The sequence below is a fragment of the Pteropus medius genome, unplaced genomic scaffold (genome assembly GCF_902729225.1).
Source record: "Pteropus medius unplaced genomic scaffold, Ma_sr-lr_union100, whole genome shotgun sequence".
NCBI classification, from domain to species: domain Eukaryota; kingdom Metazoa; phylum Chordata; class Mammalia; order Chiroptera; family Pteropodidae; genus Pteropus; species Pteropus medius.
Genome location: NW_024344197.1, coordinates 402,871 through 425,306, shown reverse-complemented (window position 1 = coordinate 425,306; position 22,436 = coordinate 402,871). Strand labels below are relative to the sequence as shown.

Genomic DNA, 22,436 nt, shown 5'->3' with positions numbered 1-22,436 from the left:
GATTTTTTTCCAACCTTTTAAAACTGATAAAAAACCTTCCTTAGCTCACCAAAGAAAGGTAGCAGGCCAAATTTGGCCTACAAAGCGTAGTTTGCTATCCTCTGATTTACATGATAGAACTGCACATTTAATCAAAAACTTTTTAGCTAAGGTCTCACTTTTCTACCAAACTTTATACCATCACTTCATTCAAGTAACAGAACCATTTCATTTGACGTGTTACACGTCTTTCCTGTTACATCTCTGTAGTGTTTTCATTAGAGGTTTTTGTTGTTGTTGGTTATTGAGTTGTATGAGTTCTTTGTATATTTTGGATATTAGGCCCTTATCGGAGGTATTGCTTGCAAATATATTTTCCCATTTGGATGGTTGTCTCTTTACCTTGTTGACAATTTCTTTTGCTGAGCAGGAGCATTTTAGTTTTTTGTAGTCCCATTCATTTATTTTATCTTTTACTTCTCTTGCCTTTGAGGTCAAATTCATAAAATCTTAAGTCCAAGGTCCTTGAGTTTAGTTCCTATGTTTTCATCTATGAATTTTATTATTTCAGGTCTTATATTCAGGCTCTTAATCCATTTTGAGTTAATTTTGAGGTGTGGTGATAGACAACAGTCTAGTTTCATTCTTTTGCAGGTGGCTTTCCAGTTTTCCCAGCACCATTTATTGAAGAGGCTTTTCTTTCTCCACTGTATGTTTTTGGCTTTTTGGTCGAAAATTATTTGCCCATATAAATATGGGTTTACTTCTGGACTCTCGATTCTGTTACACTGATCAGTGGGTCTGTTTTTCTGCCAATACCATGTCGTTTTGATTACTGTTCTTTGTAGTGTAATTTGAAGTCAGGCAGCATGATGCTTCCAGCTTCATTCTTTTTTCTCAGATTGGCTTTGGCAATTTGGGGTCTTTTGTGCTTCCATACAAATCTGATGAATTTTTTGTTCTATTTCTTTAAAAAATGTCAATGGGATTTTGATGGGAATTGCATTAAATCTTTATAATGCTTTAGGTGATATGATCATTTTAACTATGTTGATTCTTTCAGTCCAAGAACATGAAATATCTTTCCATTTCTTTGTATATTCTTCAATTTCTTTTAATAGGGTCTTGTAGTTTACATTATATAGGTCTTTCACATGTTTCATTAAATTTATTCCTAGGTAGTTTATTCTTTTTGTTGCAATTGCAAAAGAAATTACTTTTTCCACTTCTTTTTCTGACACTTCATTATCAGAGTATAGGAACACTATGGATTTTTGAACGTTGATTTTGTATCCAGAGACTTTACTGTATTTACTTATTGTTTCTAGTAGTGTTCTTGTGGAGTCTAGGGTTTTCTATATAGGGAATCATGTCATCTGCAAATAGTGACAATTTGACTTCTTTGTTTCCTATTTGGATGCCTTTTATATTTTTCTCTTGCCTGATAGTGCTTGCTAGGACCTCCAATGTTATATTGAATAAGAATGGCGGTAGTGGACAGCCTTGCCTTCTTCCTGATCTTAGAGGGAAAGTTTTTAGTTTTTCACTATTAAGTATAATGTTGGCTGAGGGTTTATCATAGATGGGCTTTATAATGTTAAGATACTTTCCTTCTATACCGATTTTGTGAAATGTTTTGATCATAAATGGATGCTGTATCTTGTCGAAGGCTTTTTCTGCATCTATTGGTATGATCATATATGATTTTTATTTTTTAATTTGTTTATGTTGTGTATCACATTAATCGATTTGTGTATTTTGAACCATCCCCGTGCCCCGGGAATGAAGCCCACTTGATTGTGGTATATAATCTTTTTAATATGTTGCTGTATTCGGTTTGCTAGTGTCTTATTTAGTTAGGATTTTTGCATTTGTGTTCATGAGAGATATTGGTCAGTAGTTTTCTTTTTTGAGTGTTATCCTTATTAGATTTTGGTATCAAAGTAATATTGGCCTCAAAAAATGAATTGGGAAGTATTGCCTCCTCTTTGATTTTTTGGAAGAGTTTTTGGAATAGGTATTATTAAATCTTCTTTGGATGTTTGGTAGAATTCATTGGTAAAGCCATCTGTCTGGTCCTGGACTTTTACTTTTGGGTAAGTTTTTGATGATTGTTTTAATTTCCATACTGCTGCTCTGTCTATTTAGATTTTCCAGTTCTTTTTGATTCGGTCTGGGAAGGTTGTATTTTTCTAAGTACTGGTCCATTTCTTCTAGGTTATTAAATTTGATGTTATATACTTTTTCATAGTATTCTTATATGATCCTTTGTATTTCTGATATCAGTCGTAATGTGATATCCTCTCTTTCATTCCTAATTTTGTTTATTTGTGCCCTTTCTCTTTTTTCTTTAGCGAGTCTAGCCAGGAGTTTGTCTTATATTAACCTTCTCAAAGAACCAGCTTTTCGTTGCATTTATTTTTTCTATAGTTGTGTGTGTGTGTGTGTGTGTGTGTGTGTGTGTGTGTTTTCAATTTCATTTATTTCTGCTCTAATTTTGATGATTTTTTTTTCCTTCTGCTGACTCTAGGCTTCATTTGTTCTTCCTTTTCTAGTTTTTTAAGATGAAGCGCTAGGTTGTTTATTGGGGCTCATTCTTGTTTTTGGAGGTAGGCCTGTAATGATATGAACTTTCCTCTTACAACTGCTTTTTCTGTGTTGCAAAAGTTTTGATATTTATATTATCATTATCATTCGTTTCTGTGTATCTCTTGATCTCTCTTTTTATTTCTTCTCTGACCCAGTTATTCTTCGGTTGTACATTGTTTAATCTCCGTGTGTTTGTCGTCCTCCCTGCTTTGTTTTTGCAGTTAACCTCTAGTTTCAAAGCATTATGATCAGAGAATATGGTTGGTGTGATTTCAATCCTCATATTTGTTGAAGCTATCTCTGTGTCTCAGTATGCAGTCGATTCTTGAGAATGTTCTTCATGCACTAGCGAAGAATGTATAAGCAGCTGTTTGGGGATGGAAGGCTCTGTAATTGTCAATTATGTCCAGTTGGTCTAAGGTGTCATTTAAGAATGTGATTTCTATGTTGATTTTCTGTTTGGATGATCTGTCCATATCCAACAGTGGGGTATTTAGGTCCCCTACTATGATCGTGTTTTGGTCTGTTTCTCCCTTTAGTTCTGTTAGTAATTGCTTTACATATTTTGAGGCTCCCTGGTTGGGAGCATAGATATTAATAAGTGTTATGTCATCTTGGTGCATGATTCCTTTTATCATTATGAAGTATCCCTCAGTATCTTTCTTTACCTTTTTTATTTTGAAGTCTATTTCATCTGATAGTACTGCTACTCCCACTTTTCACTGAATGCCATTTGCTTGAAATATCATTTTTTACCCTTTCACTTTGAGTCTATATTTGTCTTTGGAGCTGAGATATGTCTCCTGGAGGCCACGTATGGTTGGGTTTTGTTTTTTGATCCATTCTGAAACTCTGTGCCTTTTTATTGGTGAGATCAATCCATTTACAGTTAAGGTGATTATTGAAATATGAGGTCTTCTTATAGCCATTTTATCTTTTGCTTTCTGGTAGTTCGGTGTTTCCATTACTTCTTTGTCCTTGTGTTTCTATTTTCTTTATTTTGGTTGGCTTTTGTGGGTTTTGCCTTTGGTTCTTCTTGTTTTATGTTATATGTTTCAGTTCTGAATCTTTGATGTGTATCCATTACAAATATGTAACGGATAGTTATATATATACGTATATATATATATACAGTTGTCCATTTTCTTCTGCGCGTGCCTTATCTCCATTACCCTTTGAGAATTTGGATCTTTGAATCCTCCCATTTTCAGTCCTTGTTATCTCAATTTGCCCCTATGTATGGTGAACGTTCATTACTATCTTGTTATAACAATTCTCTTCTTATTATTTAAGCTTATAATGCCCTGTTATTAATAAGGGTTACACTCCTCTGCTTCTATTTGCCTGATAGTCACTTTATTCCTAATTATGTATTATTTTTTTTGTCATTTTGTTTTAGGTGAACTGACCCCTTTCAGTATTTCCTGTACTGCAGACCTTGTAGTGGAGAATTCCCTCAATTTTTGTATATCTGGAAAGGTCTTAATTTCTCCTTCATATCTAAAGGAGAGCTTAGTTGGATATATTATTCTAGGCTCGTAGTTCTTTCACTTAATAGTTTAAATATTTGGTTCCATTCCTTTCTGGCTTGTAAGGTTTGTGCTGAGAAGTCCGATGATAATCTAATGGGTTTTCCTTTATAAGTTACCGATTTCTTCTCCCTGGCTGCCCTGAGAATTCTGTCTTTGTCATTGATTTTTGATAATTTTAATACAATGTGTCTTGGTGAGGGCCTTTTTGGGTTGAGATAATTGGGTGTTCTGTTGACTTCTTGAATTCCAAGCTCCAGCTTATTCCTTAGACTTGGGAAATTCTCATCAACTATGTATCTGAAAATGCTTTCTAGTCCCTGCTCCTTTTCTGTGCCTTTGAGAATGCCCATTACTCTTTTGTTTCCTCTCCTGATGGTATTAGCTAGGTCTTGTATTTCTCTTTCATCATTTTTCATTCTTCAGTTTCTTTCTTCTTCCTTCTGATTTATTTCTAGATTTCTGTCTTCGAAATCTAGAAATCTAGAAATCTAGAAACTGATCCTTTCCTCCATTTGGTCAACTCTATTTCCCAAGCTTGCTATTTCATTTTTCAACTTCTGCAGTGTGTTCTTCATCTCCAGATGTTCTATTTGGTCATTTTTGAGGGTTTCAATCTCCTTGCTCTGCTCATCTAGGTGTTTTTTCAATTCCTGAAATTGTTGATATGACTTGTTTTGGAACTCACTGAGTTTTTTCAGAAATGAATTCTCTGTCATTTAAGTTGCATATTTCTATATCTGTAAGTTTATTTTCTAGAGATTTTTCTCTTTTTTTCTGAAATGCCTTGTCACCTTGGTTGTTCATGGTGTGCAATGTACTATTTCTCCACTTTAGCATTAATGGAAGTGTATTCTGTTGTTTTCCCAGAAAGATTTATTATATAAAGGTCTCTCTTTAGCCTGCTGCAAAGGAGGCATTTTCTTTTGGTTTCCAGTATATGGTGTTTGTCTCTTGGATCCCTGCTTTATATAACACCTTGAAAATGCCTTTTTATTTTCTTGTAGATAGTTAATCACGCTTGCTATCCTCAGTTTCAGTCCCTGTCAGTGTTAGCGACAGTTTAGGCAGTGTTTGCTCAGATTCCCCTGGGGTTCCACAGTGATTGGTCTCGGAGGGTATGGGGAGAGGGTCCCTCTGGGTTGGGAGTTGTGGGTTGAGACTCAGCCTCGGTTTTGCAGCTGTGGCTGGTAAAAATTATTTGTTGTTTCTCTGCTGTCTGCTTCTTTGCTTTCTGTCCTGATGACTGGGCCCTGCTGTCTGCTGTGTGGAACTCACAACTCTCCCAGGCAGGGCTGTTTAGGGAACTCGCCGCACCTTCTCTCTTCTCCCTCCTACAGGTAGCTCAGGTGGCTGCAAGAGGCAGCTTCTTTGTTTCTCTGAGGCACCACCTGGGGTTCTGACCTGTGGTAGCTCTTAGGTGCAGATCCCACGCTCAGAAGTGCTGGTGTGCAGTTTGGGTGTTTTTTGTTGAGTTTTAGATGTTCAGCTTATTGTTGTTTCAAGGGGAGAGATCTGGGGACATCTCTCACTCCATGTTTTTCCAAACCTTGAGTATCAAATTTTAATGCATATTTATTTTTTTAAATTGTATTGAGGTTAAAATGGTTAATAAAATTATATAGATTTCAAGTGTACAATTCTATAATACACTGTTTGTATGGTGCACTAATGTGCTTTTAAAGTCTACACTTCTGTCACTTTCTTTCCTACCCTCTTTGTCCCATGCCATAAAATAAGCCACAACTAGAATAAAGACTTAACTTTAAATACCCATGTTTGAAGGAGGCTTTCTCTAGTTAGCTTAAGGAAACTAGTTATCCAAAATAACCTTAAGTGAACATAGTCATCCCCAATCTGTTTTTTAAATTTCTGCCTCAGCTTGAGGAAGATCTACTAACTAGTGTAGTAGCAGCACACTGAAAATAGAGTAGCAGTAGATCTCTTGTAAGGCTACCTCTGCAGCTTAGATTGCTGTCACTCAGCCTTGGGGTGGTTGGTCCCCACTGAGACAGCTCCTTTCTCTAGTTCTTTGACCCAGTAAAATGCAAGTTTCTCTCTATATTTTAATCACTTCACTACCCTGGGGCCTGTCCTCAAACTAAAAGCTATAAGAATAGGAAAACTACCTAGTGTTATATCATTTCCATCTGCCAAATGCTAGACTTTTACCTCGAGTATTTACCTTCTTTTGGTCCCTCCCTAGTGCCTGCAGGGATGCTTTTATAAACATTATTTTGTCCAGAGTTCATAGTTGTTATTCGTCTATGTTTTGGGGTTAGGGAAGGTGGCAAAGAAGTCCAAATGGAACCTTAAGGACCTGTCTTTCTTAAATATCAAATCCTGTGTATATCCATGAACTTTCATGCTAAAATTAGAGACAGATGACATTGAAAATGGTTTAGCACCGTGATATCACAAAATCATGATTCTCCGTTGACCTCTTTTCCTTCTGCCTATTTTGTTCATGTTGTCTTTTTGTCTTTTTCTACCTAAATCTCTCCTTATTTCAATCATTGTTCAAGACTGATTTATTGAGTGCTCACTCAGTAAACGCAAGACAGTGCTGGATGCTCTGCTGAAATCTTCATTTGCAATCTAAATCAAATGTAAACTTCTCCAGGATCACACCTTCCCTTTTAATGGGTAGATGTGCTGTGTCATTCTTCTGAATGCCTTTGGTACTTTGTTCCTTCCTTTTGACATTTTATTGATTAATATGCTTACTTCCCCCTACCACCACCAGTCTTCCTCCCCCATTAGATTATAAACTTCACCATGGCAAGGGCAAGTCTCACTCATGTTTGCATCCATGCATACTGCCTTAAACATGCATTTTTAAGTCGAGAACTGAAAAGGTACATGAAAGTCTTTGTAGCTGGAAAGAAAGGGAGGAAATGTAGAACGTTAGTTTCCTGTCTCTGTCCTCAGTAGAAGAGTGGGATATCAAATAATAAAGCATTCCTTGTTTCAGGAGAACATCTTAATAGAGATAGCTCTCTTCCTACTTCTACTCCTCCTCCTTCTTTCTTTGTCTTACTATTTAATTGTGGTCTAACTGAGTCTTCAGCTTTCTTGTGTGCATAGTCTCATCTTTCAAGTGAGACAATGTATATGTTGGTATGAAACACTTTTTGCTTTAAGTTGTAGTAAATGTAGTAAGGGAGACTTTCTTTCACCATTGAAAATTCAGTGCCAAACCGACGAGTGATGTTCCATACTGGATAGGAGAATAACTCAAACATTTAATTCTTTCTTAACTTATGAAATTTTATGATGAAATTTCTTAGATTGAACTAACAGTAGTAAAGAATATCTGTAAGCACTTTTTCTCTTTGAGCCATAATAATGAACTTACTATAAAATGATAACTGTAGATATAAGGTTAAGTGAATTAAACTAGTTATTCTAATCTCACTTCCTCCTTAGATTCAGGTCAGAAGACATCTAAAAGAAGATCTATCATAAACTGGGCCATTTGGCGGCGTTCTCGCACTCACCAGGATAATTCGCCTGTGTCACCAACATCTCCTGTGCCACCAACATCTCCTGTGCCAGGACAGCTCTTTGGAGTGTCTCTGCCAAACCTTTGTGAGAATGACAATCTGCCCAAACCTGTTTTGGTAAGTCTCTTTCTGTCCTGTAACACCAGTGGGAAATGAGAGGTCTATCCCCAAATGGAAATACAGACATGCATGACTTTTGCTGAGAAACTTTATTATTATTGCTGTAAAGAATAACTATCTGATTAAGCTATTGCAGAATCATAAGGAAGACATAAGAAGAAGAGATCATTTAGTCTACTGGTTTCAGAAAAGAGCTGCATAAGCCTGCTCAGATCATCTGAAATTTGCTTGGTAGATGAGAGGAGTCACGTTACCCCTCACATTTCTCTCATTTTTTTCTTGAACTCTGCATTGTTCTGAAAGTCTCCTTAATAACTTTAGCAGCAGAGACTCCTCAGTCTTATGCTTTTTAAAAATCTTACATGTGTTTTATCTGTATTCCAAGTGTTTACACATAAAGATACATCCTCTGGCGTTTAGTTATTTTTTTTGCATAGAATGGGTCAGATGAAAGACATTGAGTTTGCCTTGTCTCCAGTTGATATATTAAATGATCACTGTTAAGCAATATTTTTTGAATATCCAGTATCCTCCAAGTACTATACTAGATGTATGGCACATTATGGTATATTTGCATCTATAAGTGCCAGACACTAGCCTAGCCACTTTATTGCTTACCCTTTACATCAAATGTAGAGAGGATAGTTATCATCATCACCATCATTCCTACTTTACAATTTTTTTTTAAAGCCTCAAGATTACACAAGATCACACAGTAATTATGTGCTACAACCAGATTTTAAATTTCATGGGTTGCTTGTCTCCAACTCCCATTCTTTTCTTGCACTGAAAACAAAGAACATATAGCTAGAAAGAAAACAAAATGAAAGATTGATCAGAAGGGAGTGGAATGGAGAAAGCTTCCTGGAGATTTTTTGAGCCTGATTTTAAAAGATGGAAGTAAATGCAGAGAGTAGAATGGAGTATGAAAATGCATAAAAAGAAGGACAAGCAAGTGGAGAATCAGTTTAATAACAATATTTCCATATTTGAGGGAAAGAATTTGTATGAGAGAATAATGGGAAAATAGTAGAGAGATAGGAGATCAGTTTTCAGAGACCTTGAAGCAGTCAGAGAAATTTGATTTTAAAGTGGTTGTTGGTTCATAGAAACAAGACAATGCCATTAAAGCAAGTGTTTAAAGTACAGTGTTTTAGATGTTGAACAAATAGGAGAAAAGAGATTAAGAAATAACGAAAAAACAAATAGACTTTAATCCTTCTAGCAGTCCCTCCATCCCCAGTCCTTCAGTACTTTTCCCCTAGTACACCCCAGCCTATGGCAGCTGAGAGATTGCTTATATGTGTAAAGTGCCATTTTTTTCTTTGCTTCCTTATAGGATTTGCTTTGCTATCTTAGTGAAAAAGGACCCCTCACAAAGGGCATTTTCAGGCTATCAGCTAATGCAAAATCCTGCAGAGAGCTGAAAGAAAAACTGAATTCGGGATCTGAAGTAGACCTAGACTGTGAATCTGTCTTTGTGACAGCATCTGTCTTAAAGGTAGGAAAAGTTCTCCCTTCATCCACTGCATGGTATAGCTCTGGAGAAAGACAACTGGTTTCTTTCATTATGACATTATTCCTATCTGCAAAGAACCACAATAGATTTAGAATCTAAAGATGTTAAAAGCACTGCACAAATCCAACATTGGCCTTTAAAAGCCACCGCCAGTGATAAATGTGTGCCAGACATGCTTTTTGTGTTTTCTCATCCTACACCACTCTCATCGTCACTTCTACCACTCCATGCAAAAGAAAAAAGAAAAAAAAATTAAGTTAAATTAAAAACAACCAAAACACATAGATCATGTTTACCAAAACAAACATCCTGATTATGATGATTTCCTCACAATCTGAGTACGTTCCTAATAAAGGCAAATTTTTCAAAAATGAACTTTATTAAACTTTGAAGAAGTGTACCATAATTAACTAACATTTTTCTAGTAACAGAAACAAAAACTTGCTCAGTGAAACCACTGAAAATTTCATTCGTTTATGCAGTCCTCATGCCTCCCCTGTCCACTGACGCCTTTTGAAGTAAAAGTGGAGTACGAGTGACTCCAGCGTCTGGGTCTTCTTTTATAAAACGCTTCCCGCATTTGACATTCTTTGTGGTCCTTTCCCTTCAGCTCACGGTTCCTTTAGTCACAACCAAAGTTGGGTTAGAAATCTTCTAAAATGTTTTCCTCACCACATTCTTGAAAATGCCTCCCATTTTTCGAAAACGTAGTCAAAACCTACTTTTAACAGAGCTTTTGAGCCCAGCAGTAGCTTCTGCAGACCTGGCTCAGGCTTTCAGCAGGGTGGGAATGTACCTTGCTAGGGCCTGCATGCCAGGGCCTGGAGCATAAAATCCAAATGAAGGGAAATGTGGTGAAAAAGACTCTTGCATAGCCCTACTCCTGCTGGGCGGTCAGCTGATTACAGAATTTCATTTCATGACTTTGCGCATAGTCAGTGTCTCTTGAGAAATGGACCATGTCTGCTCTTCAACAACCCTTGCTGTGGGCTTTTGCAATAAAGTATCTCTAAAAAGAGCTGAAGAGCTGGAGTTAGGGTCATCTAATCTATTTTGCACAAGATGGAATTCAATCCTGGAATATAATAAAGATATGTCTTTTCCAGATATATGTCAGGAATATCTATACAAGATGAAGTTTTCTTTTTTTAAAATTATATAATGAGGCTTTCTCCTATCTCTTAATTTAGGAAGTTAAAGCCTCTGTTTTAGAAAATGTTCCTTACTCTGGTATTCTTTACAGCACCACACTTGTTAAACTTTTGTGCTAAATTGTCAAGGCTGTTACACAGAAGTAGGATTCTAGAAGAGTTCGATTGTATTTAAAATAGCATAAATATTACTTGTACAAAAATAAGCAAAAGTAAAAACTGATCCAAATGATTGAAAAGTCTAGTTAAATTGGTTCCAAATAGTTTTTAATCATGTAACTGCATTTTACTCTCATTTCATCCAATTAGTTGCAGGAAAGGAGATACATTTTGCAAAACAAAAAAAAAAAATTGAACATTTGTTTTGTTTCTTATTTTTAAGACTTTGGAAGTGGTACTTAAGTTTTCCTTTAATTTTTTACTTATGCTGGTTTTGCATAAATATGACCTCAACTCTTCAAACTATAATTGAAAGAAAATTTCTAGAGACACTGTAATTTTGATCCATCAGACCTTTGAGAGAAAGATCATTTTTAATCCCCCAAGAATCACAAATCAGATGAACTTTGGAGTTCTGCTGATGACCTGGGCTCTGGCTTTAGAGGGAGGAGACTTTCAGTTAAGTATGTGACTTGTTGATTACAATTCAGAACCAGCGCTCCCATCCTTTCTCAGCTGTGATGGTGGTTTTGTACATTGCAACTTTTTATTCTGGCTGTGGACAGTTCATTGAGATGTTACGAGTTATCTTTCCACTGTAGGTTTAAGATTTAATGATGTTTTTCTTCATGAGAGATCATAGGTATGTTTTCCACTGAGATTTAAAAAGAAAGTTTTTGTCATTGCCCCACTTTAAATAACAGATTTTGCCCATTCTAAATCTGACTTTTAAAGTAGGTGTAGCAACTAAAATTAGTTTGGAATTAGGAAAATTTAATAGCTTTACCCAAGAAGAGTAACTTTTGTGAAGACACATCTGAATCACGAGTATCCAGGTACACTTCTACTGGAACATGTAACAGAACAAAGAAAGACTTTGAATCGATCGTCTTTCTACTTGTTCACTGCTCTTTTAAAAACTTGTATCATGATTGGTGACATGACTACGAAGAGGTTTTCAATATTATCTTAGAATTTCTATTGTAATTAGTACAACTTCCCTTGTCCCTCATTAATATTTGTCAACGTGACAAATAACAATGGTTCAGTGGTTCAGTAACTACTGTTACTGTGTCTGGGACTGTGCTTGGCACTTGGGTGAACCAGAATAAAGTAAGGGTCTGCCCCCATGGCCTGTAGGAGCTTGTAAGCTAGTGGTGAACATACACATGTAATCAGCCTGCTGTAACAATGAGGTATCACAGTTTTCATGGTAATAATGTAAACATGACATATAAGTAATAAGTTGTGTGTTGCCTTTTGTAAAAAGCACATAGGTAGAGTTGCCACTTAGGTTTTCCAGCAAGAGTTAAAATTGCTCAATTGCAAACTTTAACTTGTCTTCATGTTAAAAACAGAAACATGCAAGATGATAGCCAACCATGGGTATAGTGTTAAGACATGAAATTGAATTTGCTCTGCCTAAAGTTAACTGAGGTGTAGATCAGACATTGCAAGTTTAGCCTTGTTAATCCCATGCCAAAAGCAACAGAGAGGGCTGGCTTAGAACAGAAATGGGCAAGGATGAGAACAGAATTTAGTTTATTTTTAAGCTTTTTTTATAAACAAAGATCAAACAAAAAACACCCTTGGCTATATACTGCTTGTGTCATAATCTGCTTCAATCGCACCAGCCCCACCAGTGGTCTCAGCAAAATAGGGTCAGGAAGGCCAGAAAGGACGCTGTGCTGAGGACATGTTACTTAGTGTACATCAGGCATAGGGGTGCTTTCCCAGGTTCTCAGAGCCCAGCCATTGCCTGAAAGGCTTTCTCCCACAAAATTGTAAGAACCCATCTATGGGGAATACAGGGAGGAACCCTAAGTATCTCTAGATGGAATTGTTTACCAATGCCACTGGAATATAGTGTTTGAAAATAACAAGGACTTTGTTTTATTCACTGCTCTGTCCCTAGCACCTCAAGCGATGCCTCACATATATGAGTGAATATGTATAGAATGATTGGATAACTCATCATGATATTATGAACTTCATAAATATCTTCATGCATTTCTTTGAACTAGTGATCGAGAGGAGAAAAAAAGAATTGAGGATGATTTGCTAGGCCCTGTCTCATTGTACTAGTTTGCTAAAATGTACACAGACAGGAGGTTTCAGCCCAAAAGAGTCATCCTCTATCTTTCCCACTCTAGTCCAGACTCCAATTATTGCTCTGGTTTTTGTTAGAAAAAAATCAAAATGTATTCCGATGTGTGCACATCAGTGGAAAGTGGCATAGAGATCTGTGTGTTCCAAAGAAGGGAAGATTAACTGACATTTCAACAAATTTCAACTCATTTCCTTTCATCTACTTTCTCCATTACATATTTAGCATGAGAATAATGATTTAAAATGTTTATTTTTCCTTCTATGCAAGGATTCTCTATTAAGTATTCCAGAAAGTGCTTTTTTGTTGTTTTTTTTTTTTGTTTTTTTGTTGGTTTTTTTTATCAGATCTCTATGATCATTGGATCCATATAATGGATCAAGGAAATGATGAAGAGAAAAAAAATACAATTCAAAGGTAATTATTCTAATTTGGTCATGTCTCAAAAATACTTTCAAAAATTTAAATTTTATAAGCTTGTCTATCAAAGGAATGATGACTGTCAAAATCATATCCATGGAGACCAGTTTAAAAATGGATTTATACTAGTTACTCTCACAATTGTTATTATTTTCTCCCTGTTAACATGGACCACTTGACCATCATATACCTTCTGTACGTCTAAATCTGAGAGGAGCTGAAACCCATTAATGATAGCTAATGCTGTAAACCCAAATGACGATTTATGATCTCAATTTTGGTAAATATTTAACTAACCAAACAACTCCTTGCATATCTCATTCACCAACTAAATTCATACATAGAAAATTTCCTCCCTCAAGGAACCAACAGTCAGGTAGAGTATATAGGTAAAGCAAATATTACAATTAAAGTGCAGTATAATCAGTACTATAAAAGAGATATGTGAACGAGTTATTGTGGGAGCACTGCAGAGAGGCAGTTAACTCTGAAAAAGTGTCAAGAAAAAAGGGAGTTACAAAATTTTAATCTGATCACAAAAAATGCATCATCTGTACTGATGCAAAGGGAAGTTGCTGGCAGACCTTAACCAGCCATGTGTCCTGCATTATAGGAGAGGAGAGAATAAGTGTCCATTAATGAAAAGCAATACTTCTAGGTCTTTGAAAACCCAAGAATCCCAATATCATGTTTTCCATATACTTGTTTAGTATAGTTTTTTCTCGAGCACCTTCCAAATATGAATGATTGATTATCCATGCACTACAATTGATAGACATCTTTTATTTATAGAAGAACGTAAAACAAGTGTTGGAGATACCAGAAGTCAAAGCCATGTAACAAAATACTGTCTCTGCTTCCACTATGTTTTGGTGGAAATCACTTGGAGGTAATGAACATCAGATTCTATACTTCATGCTCATTGTCTAAAACTTTATAAGCTACTGTTAAAGGATGATTTCTTTTTTAAAAAAAAAGTAAAATTATGACTCATACAAATATAAAATGAACACATGAAAGATTTTATTTAAGTCATTAATTAATGAAAACTAATAACATGTAGCAAGCAGTTCAAAGGAGATTTCAAAGTATCACAACTTATGTAGTTGATTCAGAAATGCTGAAATGAATTTACGAATAGCTGCAAAACTAGCTTTCTCCACTGGGGCATTGGGAGGTAGGGGGAGGGCACAAATAAGTCATGTGTTTCTCCACCAGACAGAATTTTCAGTTCTATGAAAAAGGGTTGGGTACATGGCTATCATTTATCTACAGCTTAGAGTTGTAAAATTACCTCAAAGGCTTAAGGCCTTCATAAATCATAAAACCCAAAAGAGTGTGCTAAATACACAAAGCCTTACTTTCCATTGAATACGCTCAGTAATCTTTTGGTCCATTTCAATATTTTTCACAATTTGTCCCTATGAAACTATATTCATTGCCCGTTCATTGTACTGAAGAAATGCCTCTCTGCTACAGAAATCAGATTACTTGATTTTCTCCCCTAGTTTGCAGATCCTTGTTGAAAAAAGCAACATCCTTTAATATCAACATATATATGTTTTTTAGATGATAGTAAAAATCATTTTCAATAATTTAAAAATCTCATTGATTACAAAATAGGAACAGTTGGAAATATACTGTGAGAAGCTTAATTATATGTGAAAGTGATAATAGTAAGATCAGAGATTTGGGACAAAATGGACCTTGAAAGCTGGTGGAACAGTGCAAAAGCTCTCAAAACCGACCTGGAAGTCTTAGTAGTTGAAGTTTGGGTTCCCACCAAGAGGCACAATTCCTGTGTTGCTGCTTGGAAATAAGTTTAATGGTTGTTTGATTTCATCAGAAAGCTCTCTGGGATTTGGATTGAGAATATTCTGAAATGTTACAGGATTTGCCTAAGTGAAAATATGTAGTACTAGCTTCAGGTAAGTATTTCAGGTGGCATTTTGTATGGGCCATTTTTCTGCTTTCCTTTTCATTTTCATTGGGTAGTGAAAACAACATACAAAATAAATAAAGTCCTTATGCTTATTTTCTCTCTTTAAATACAAGCAGTCCTCATTTTGCATGGTGCCATGTTAACTGAAACTCTTGCATATCTGGAACATGCTCTTGCTTTCCATGGGGAACCAAAGTGAGGGTTTCCTATTTATACACATGTTTTACTAAACGTCTGGCTTGAAGAGCAAATTTTTCTGTCCTTAAGCAGTTAGATCAGCTCCCAAGAGCCAATGTTGTTCTCCTAAGGTACCTTTTTGGAGTACTACACAACACTGAGCAACAGTCCTCATCCAATCAGATGACTGCATTTAATTTAGCGGTGTGTATCGCTCCAGGCATTCTTTGGCCTCCTATCTCATCCAGCCCAGAATTAGAAAGCGAATTTACAGAAAAGGTAATGAAGTTTTTTATTTTTATGCCCCGGGAGATTGAATCCCCATTTTGAACCTAAAATTTGGGAATTAATTCTTAAATACATTTTTTTAAGTAACTTATAAAGTTGAGTTCAATAAGTATTTTATCCTATCTTGGTAGACTATAGAAAAGATATTTCTTAAGCAGAAATGTGCTAGCAATTGGATTACTTCTCTTTTCCCTTTAAAGAGGCAAAACACTATGACTGACTGAAACAATAGAGTAATAAGAAAGCAGTCGACATGGTTTAAACAAAGAAATAAGGACTTTGGAGTCAGTCAAGCCAAGATTCAATTGTGCAAAATTAGTTACAGCAATGCAGAGTGTCCCCATCTAAAGAATGGAGGTAGTGACAATACAGAGCTCAAACAGTGGTTACTTGAAGTCACACTCATGTAGTGCCTGGCACATAATATACGGTTTAGGGATATTACTTCCCTTTGTGCCCATCATTCTGCCTGCTCCTTTGCCTCAGCTATTGGAGCGGGAAAACTGCAGAAGGATTCCAGTACATCTCAGTGGAGGCACAAACCTCCCTAGCGAAATCTTACCTCTACCCTAAGCACCTCCAGTTAGTGAAAATTCATAGATAGAGCCCACTCAGGCAAAATGCAAGTTTACTCTCCCACTATCTCTCTCCCTTACAATAAATCCACAGAGGATGCCCTCTTCCCAAGCTTATGGCAACTGCCTTTTACGCAAGAAATCCATTTCATAAGTCTTTATCTAATGATACTTTATAGATTTTAGTAATAAAGTATATTTCTTCACCTCAAATGCCCTATAGAGAATATTTAAAACTACCCTGATTTTTGAAACAGAGCCATTGGTATAACATGTTAGCATATAGGCCAAGGCCACAAATAATAACTTAGGCCACTGATTAAAATTAATCTCTATACTCAAATTCCTCTTGAGAGTATCATAGTTTTTTAGAGAAAACTGTTTTGTATATTTTAAAGTAGACATGAATTCTTCTAGGGATTCTTTTGCACTTTTTTTGTTAAAATCAGGATTCATATATGAAATGTGATGTATTGATACGCATATGAAAAGTAGCAGTTCGTTTTTGTCCTTTTTTATACAGGTGTCTCAGCTTATTCAATTTATGATTGAAAATTGCTGTGGGATATTTGGAGAAGATATCACTTCCCTCTCGGGGGAGGTTTCAATGAGATGCGACACTAAAGAGAATGCCTCAGGTACTGTGAATAATTGGGTTGTTTTTTGTGAGAAAGAGACACATGTCTGTGAAGATGCTGGGACAGTGGTGGTCCCAGAGCCCAGAAGCTCAGGTGAAGGGAGCCTCTGAGTTGAGTCAGTGGGTCCAGGGCTCCTTCCTGAGAAGGCCTGCTAATGTTCACACTGGTGGGGTTAAGAAAGGCATACGGCTAGATGCCAAACTTCAAGAATTTGTTAGTGATAGCATGATATATTATGATGGTTTTAACCTTTTTTTAAATAAAACTTTACAAGGAATGCTAATATACATATAGAACAACTGTAGTTAAAACTGGAATAGAAGACCCAGAGGCAGGCCTGGTCTTTTTCTTCCTCTCCTTCCTCTTAGTGGTCCCTGAAACACCTCAGAATTCTAGGGCACTTTGAAACAGTTTAAAAACAATTAGCATCATGGCCGAGGTAGGGGGGAGACTTGACATTTAACCTTCCAGAATATGAATTCCAATACCACCAATTACTAGTTATGTTACCTTTGGCCAATTATTCTATGCCACTGAATATCAATTCTACATCTATGAAACATGGATAACCATAATGTCTAACTTTTATGGTTGTTTTAAAGATTAAATAAGTAATGGATATTAAAGAACTTTGTCAAAGAGAAATTGATGGAGTTAGTAAATGGTTACCCTGAGACTACAGTTAATTATGTATACCCACGTAAGATGGCAGTCTTATTCAGAACCTAGGTGTACGTGGCACTGATTTTTTTATATGTTTCTTGCCATTTTTTGATGTTATGATGTGTCTCATTGCTTTGAGGAATATTACTTAAGAAAAGCCCATTTCTTCAGGAACTGAGATAATCTAATATACCATAACAATTTTATTTTACATTTTTGCTAACAATTGAGAAGAATGTGAAAGATCCATTTTTTCTTGAGAGCAGGAATTTGAACATGAAAAGAGAATTAAACTAAGCACCATAATTTTTTCAAGTCAGCATGTATTGGTAAGAAACAATGTTAATCATGGTTTGGTTTTTTCGACAGATATCCCTTGCTTCCAGATGAATGACTCCTCCTATGACAGCTTAGAAAATGAGCTGAATGAGGATGTTGATGCTCCATGCAGTGATGTGATAAAGAAGCTTGGTCAAGGAAGCAGAAGCATGGACTCTGTATTAACCCTTAGTGACTATGACCTTGACCAGCCTGAGGTAGAAGGTCTTTTAACCCTGAGTGACTTTAATTTAGATCATTCTAAACATGAAGAATTTCAGATGGATCTTGACTTAGACAATTCTAAACATGAAGAATTTCAAATGGATCTTGACTTAGACAATTCTAAACATGAAGACTTTCAAATGGAACTTGACATAGACCATCCTAAACATGAAGATATTCAAATGGAATTTGACTTAGATCATTCTAAACCAGAAGACATTCAAATGGAACTTGATTTAGACCATCTTAAACATGAAGACTTTCAAATGGAACGTCCTCTTGAATCCAAACCAGTGACTGCTGTAGTACTATATGGAAACGCCACACTGCAGGGCCGTGCCAGGCCCTCAGCTAACATGAGCACATCCTGCTGCCTGTCCACAGCTGCAGCAGATGGTCCAAAAAGCCCCAGGCGGATCCGGCGCTGCTCAGAGCCCAGCACCAACTATGTAGATTCAAAGCTTTCCTTTCTCAGGGAGTTTTATCGGAAAAAAAAACTCAAGTCCAGCTATGATCCAATTCTCTCACAAGAAGATGAGGACTATCTGAAGCAGAATCAACCCCTACAGGAAGAGAGTAAGGTATGTTTGAGGCAGAATTTAGGCATAGGCACTGATATCAAGAAAAATGCCACTAATAAAATAGTTAAGAAGAAAAGCTCGTCAGGTAATGAAGGAAATCATGTGAAACTTTTTTCTAAATCCAAGCCAGTGGCCATTTCTGTGGCATCTTATAGTCACGTGTCCTCATATGACCATCCCAGGAATGTGCCATTTGATTCAGGTACATCTGGATACTCCCCAGCACACACAACAGATGCCCTCAAGAGTTTGAGGAGACACCGGCGCTGCTCAGAGCCCATCATTCATGACCAACACTGCAAACTGAGCCATCTTGGGGGGATTTATTCAAAGAAACAACATAAAACCAGCTATGAAGCTGATCACTTTGACAGAGAAGATGATTATCTCAAACGGCACAAGTCTTTGCAAATGGAGGGGCAAAAACTCATTAATCAGAGTTTGGTCATGGGTATCGAGGTGGGCAAGAGTAGTGCCGTAAACCAAACAACCGAGAAGTTTTTACCCTCAAGCTTAAACACTTGCCCAAGCACTAGCTCTTCCAGTTTGTCCTCCCCAGGCACTTCTCCATCTGGCTCATCGGTGAGCTCCCAAGACAGTGCTTTTTCCCAGATTTCTGAACACTTCGTGTTTACACCCACTGATACTTCCTCACCAATCGATTGCACCTTTCAGGCTCAAAGAAAACAGGAGGAACTTTCTTCTGACCTTAGCAGTTCCAGCCTCATTTCTGGAATGCCTGGTCCCTCATCTAGACAGTCCAGCAACAACTTAGCTCATACAAATAAGGATACCATAGAGTGTCCCTCACATTCTGTAACTCTTCACCCCATCACATGGTTAAGAAATGGCATGGCCAGTCTGAAAAACTGGTCCCTCAGAAAGAAACCAAAGGCATACGGACTAGAGGAAAAGAAAATAGTTTCTCTCAAAAGATTTACAGAGCCACCTCCACATGCTTCTGGTGTTCCAGAAGCCAGGTCACTGCAAGAGAAAAAGGAAGATATTCCCCTAAGGGCAGCTGAAGAACTTGAAGCTGTGCAAGCAGCCGAGTGCTGTAGCTCTTATCCCAGCCAGGACTCAGAGAAATGCTTTAGCTCAGCACTCAACTTGGTGGAAGACAGCCTCAAGCTTTGTATGCAGTCACATGAAGAAGGACAGAGTAGTGGGCAGTGCTCTTCAGACATTCTGCCTTGTGTGAAATCCTCACCTTGCCCTTCAACTGAGTAATGCTTCCAGCTCAGACTGAGGGCTTATGGTCGTTTGTGATGTTGGGGACAGATACCCAACCAAAGACATTTAACCCACAATAAGAATCCAATGTCTACAAGAACAGAAACTGAGCTATAAAGGAGTTAGGTGTTGAACTCACATATTCACTTTTGGTCATTGAAAACAGTGACTAAAGAGTTTTTCTCTCTTTTTACTGTTATAGTGAATCATATAAACCTAATTCTGAAAGAAAAAAAGCAGCTTTAGAAAAGCCCATTCCAGAGGAAAAGAGCCAGTTTTAGTCTAAACTTTTTGCCAAATTGTCTCCATAAAGAAAATTCTTTTGTTGTCCTAAATATTAGCAATGATTATCTTTATGCTATTTTTTCCAGATATTTTATACAACAAGGTCATAATAATTATTGTCTTTATGTCCATTATTAGCTCAGTTTCTGTTCTTGTAGACATTGGATTCTTATTGTGGTTAACTGGCTTTGATTGAATGTTTGTCCTCAACATCACAAACTACCATAGGCCCACAAACTAGTTTATTCAAAATTATTTTTCTGAGCCACCAGGAAACTTCATGTCAAATGTTATTTCCCTGTTGTTCTAAAGGTTGCATTTTTCAGTTGGAGAGGAAAAAAATGTTTTCTGTAAGATCTAAGAAGTCCTTTCAGTATTAGCTATAGGTGCTACCTACCTCAAAGGTACATGGCTGTGTTTGCCCTAAGCATTACAACTAGCTTTTAGAACTCTGAGTCCAAAGAACTCCTTCATGATATTAACCATCTCAGTTACAGATGTGAAGTAGACTTCACTTTGTATTTTGATTCCTAAGTTTCCATATGCATCTTTTGCAGTGTAATATATAAAGGCCAGGGATTCCCCTTATCCTTAAGGCAATACTACTGTCAGCACTGAAAGATGTGAATGAAGCTCTTATGATTTGGAGTGTCTTTCTGGAATAAATTTCTTCTCTACTTAACAAAATAACATTCTAGCCTTTTTTTTTTCCACATTGATGAGTCAAAAATCACCAAAAAAATAAAAAATAAAAGGAAGAAAAACACCCAACCAATTCGAAGCACAGAAGAAAATAGGTGTTGCAGTTCTGAATTAACCATTCCGATGTTCTGTGTTCCCTTAGATACTCTTGCAATACTTAATGTGAAGTATTTGTTAGTATTGCTGTGAAGTATTACATGGTATTATTTGAACACAGAGTACATGTCACTTTATTATACTCTGTTAATCTATAATAATATATTAGATTGATGCTTTATCTAAAAAGCTTTGAGTTTGTATAATATGTCCTGACAAATTTTACCACCATATGTTACATAATACATGTGTATTTTTGTACTTGCAGAAACTGCTGCTAACTTTTAAATCGTTTGGTTATGAAGGCACTGATAATGAATATATATAAACTGATGCTGTCTGTGAAATAAAATACCACCCTCCAGAGTTAACAGCCTCATCGGAGCAATATTCTCCTTTCTAGAATTGTTTTGGTTAATGACCTCAGTGTCTGCTTAACATTTGAAATTTCAAAAAGTGTAATTAATGTGCAATTGGAACTTTGAGTGTGTAGTCATAGGCCATGGTCCATCTTTCTAGAAAAAGAGTTTTTTTGCTTTTATGTTTTTCTAATCTTTCCATTTACCAAACAAGTCATGCTGTAGATACAGTCTTCATTTTTTTTAGGTATTATTTTTATTGTGCTTTTATATTCTCCTATCAAAAGAACCATCAACTCAGTTTAATTGATTGTACGAGATTCTCTTACCTAAATTTGAACCGTTCTGACTAGAGTACCCAGTTGACTTCAATACATACCCAGATATCAGTACTTCTCAGGTCATATAAACTTTTTAAATATTACTGGTTTCTCTTGAATGTTGCATCTTTGCCTACTCAGAGTTCATTGAGGTTCACTCAATGTATGTTTAACAACTATTTCAAAGAGATTCAAAAATATATACTACATTAGTACAAAAAAATTGTTTATTCTCATTAAGCAATGAAGACCACAACCTCAGTATCAGAAACATCATCGATTAGATTTGGGCAGTATACACATACACTGATGTAAATTTCTCTATATACTTTACAGAAATACAGAGATTATTTTAATTTTTAAAAAGTCTTAATTGAATAAAAACATTGGATTCAAGAAATTATCTACCAGTGTGGTTTTGTTTTGTTTTGTTTTGTTTTGTTTTACTTTACATGACATGACAGTGAATTGAAAAGATCTAATGTTTCCTCGGGCTAATGGCATATTTGTTTGTTGAAAAGAATTTCTAAGAATGTTATGTATCTTTATCAAATTATGGTGGTAAGTTTCAGACTTAACTTTTCCTACTGGTCATGTTTTAATGACTTGAGAGGAAGTATTTGCAAACTGCTTATTTCAATACAGAGAAAAAAATATTAATAAAATTTAGTGAAGTGTTAACTTTAATATCTCTTTTGGTTATGAGGATATCTTATAAGCTAAATTTTCTGCTGAAAGGAAGAATACTATTGAGTTCTGTACTGTTTACCCCAATCATGAGTCAGACTCTGTTTCTGAGCCACTCGTGAGTATAAATCCTTCATTTGTATTTGTAGGTTTTGTTTCATTTTTAATGTAGTGAATTTCTTGAGCTTCTGTTCTGCATAATGTCATCAGATATGTGGTAAAATTGGCAGAAGCCTCTGGGGTGGAGTTTGGAAAATTTCATTTTGAA

General features: G+C 36.2%; 1 protein-coding gene across 1 annotated transcript in view; it reads left to right on the top strand.

The window, feature by feature from the left end:
- LOC120607121 (rho GTPase-activating protein 20-like) overlaps positions 1–20,398 on the top strand; it is a 97,991-nt gene extending 77,593 nt beyond the window's left edge. The window contains 6 exon segments of the mRNA XM_039868718.1: positions 7,527–7,720; positions 9,063–9,329; positions 15,292–15,477; positions 16,585–16,699; positions 17,732–19,697; positions 19,699–20,398. Coding sequence (XP_039724652.1) covers positions 7,527–7,720; positions 9,063–9,329; positions 15,292–15,477; positions 16,585–16,699; positions 17,732–19,697; positions 19,699–19,789 — 2,819 coding nt within the window. The 3' untranslated portion in view covers positions 19,790–20,398.
- The last annotated feature ends 2,038 nt before the right edge of the window (positions 20,399–22,436 follow it).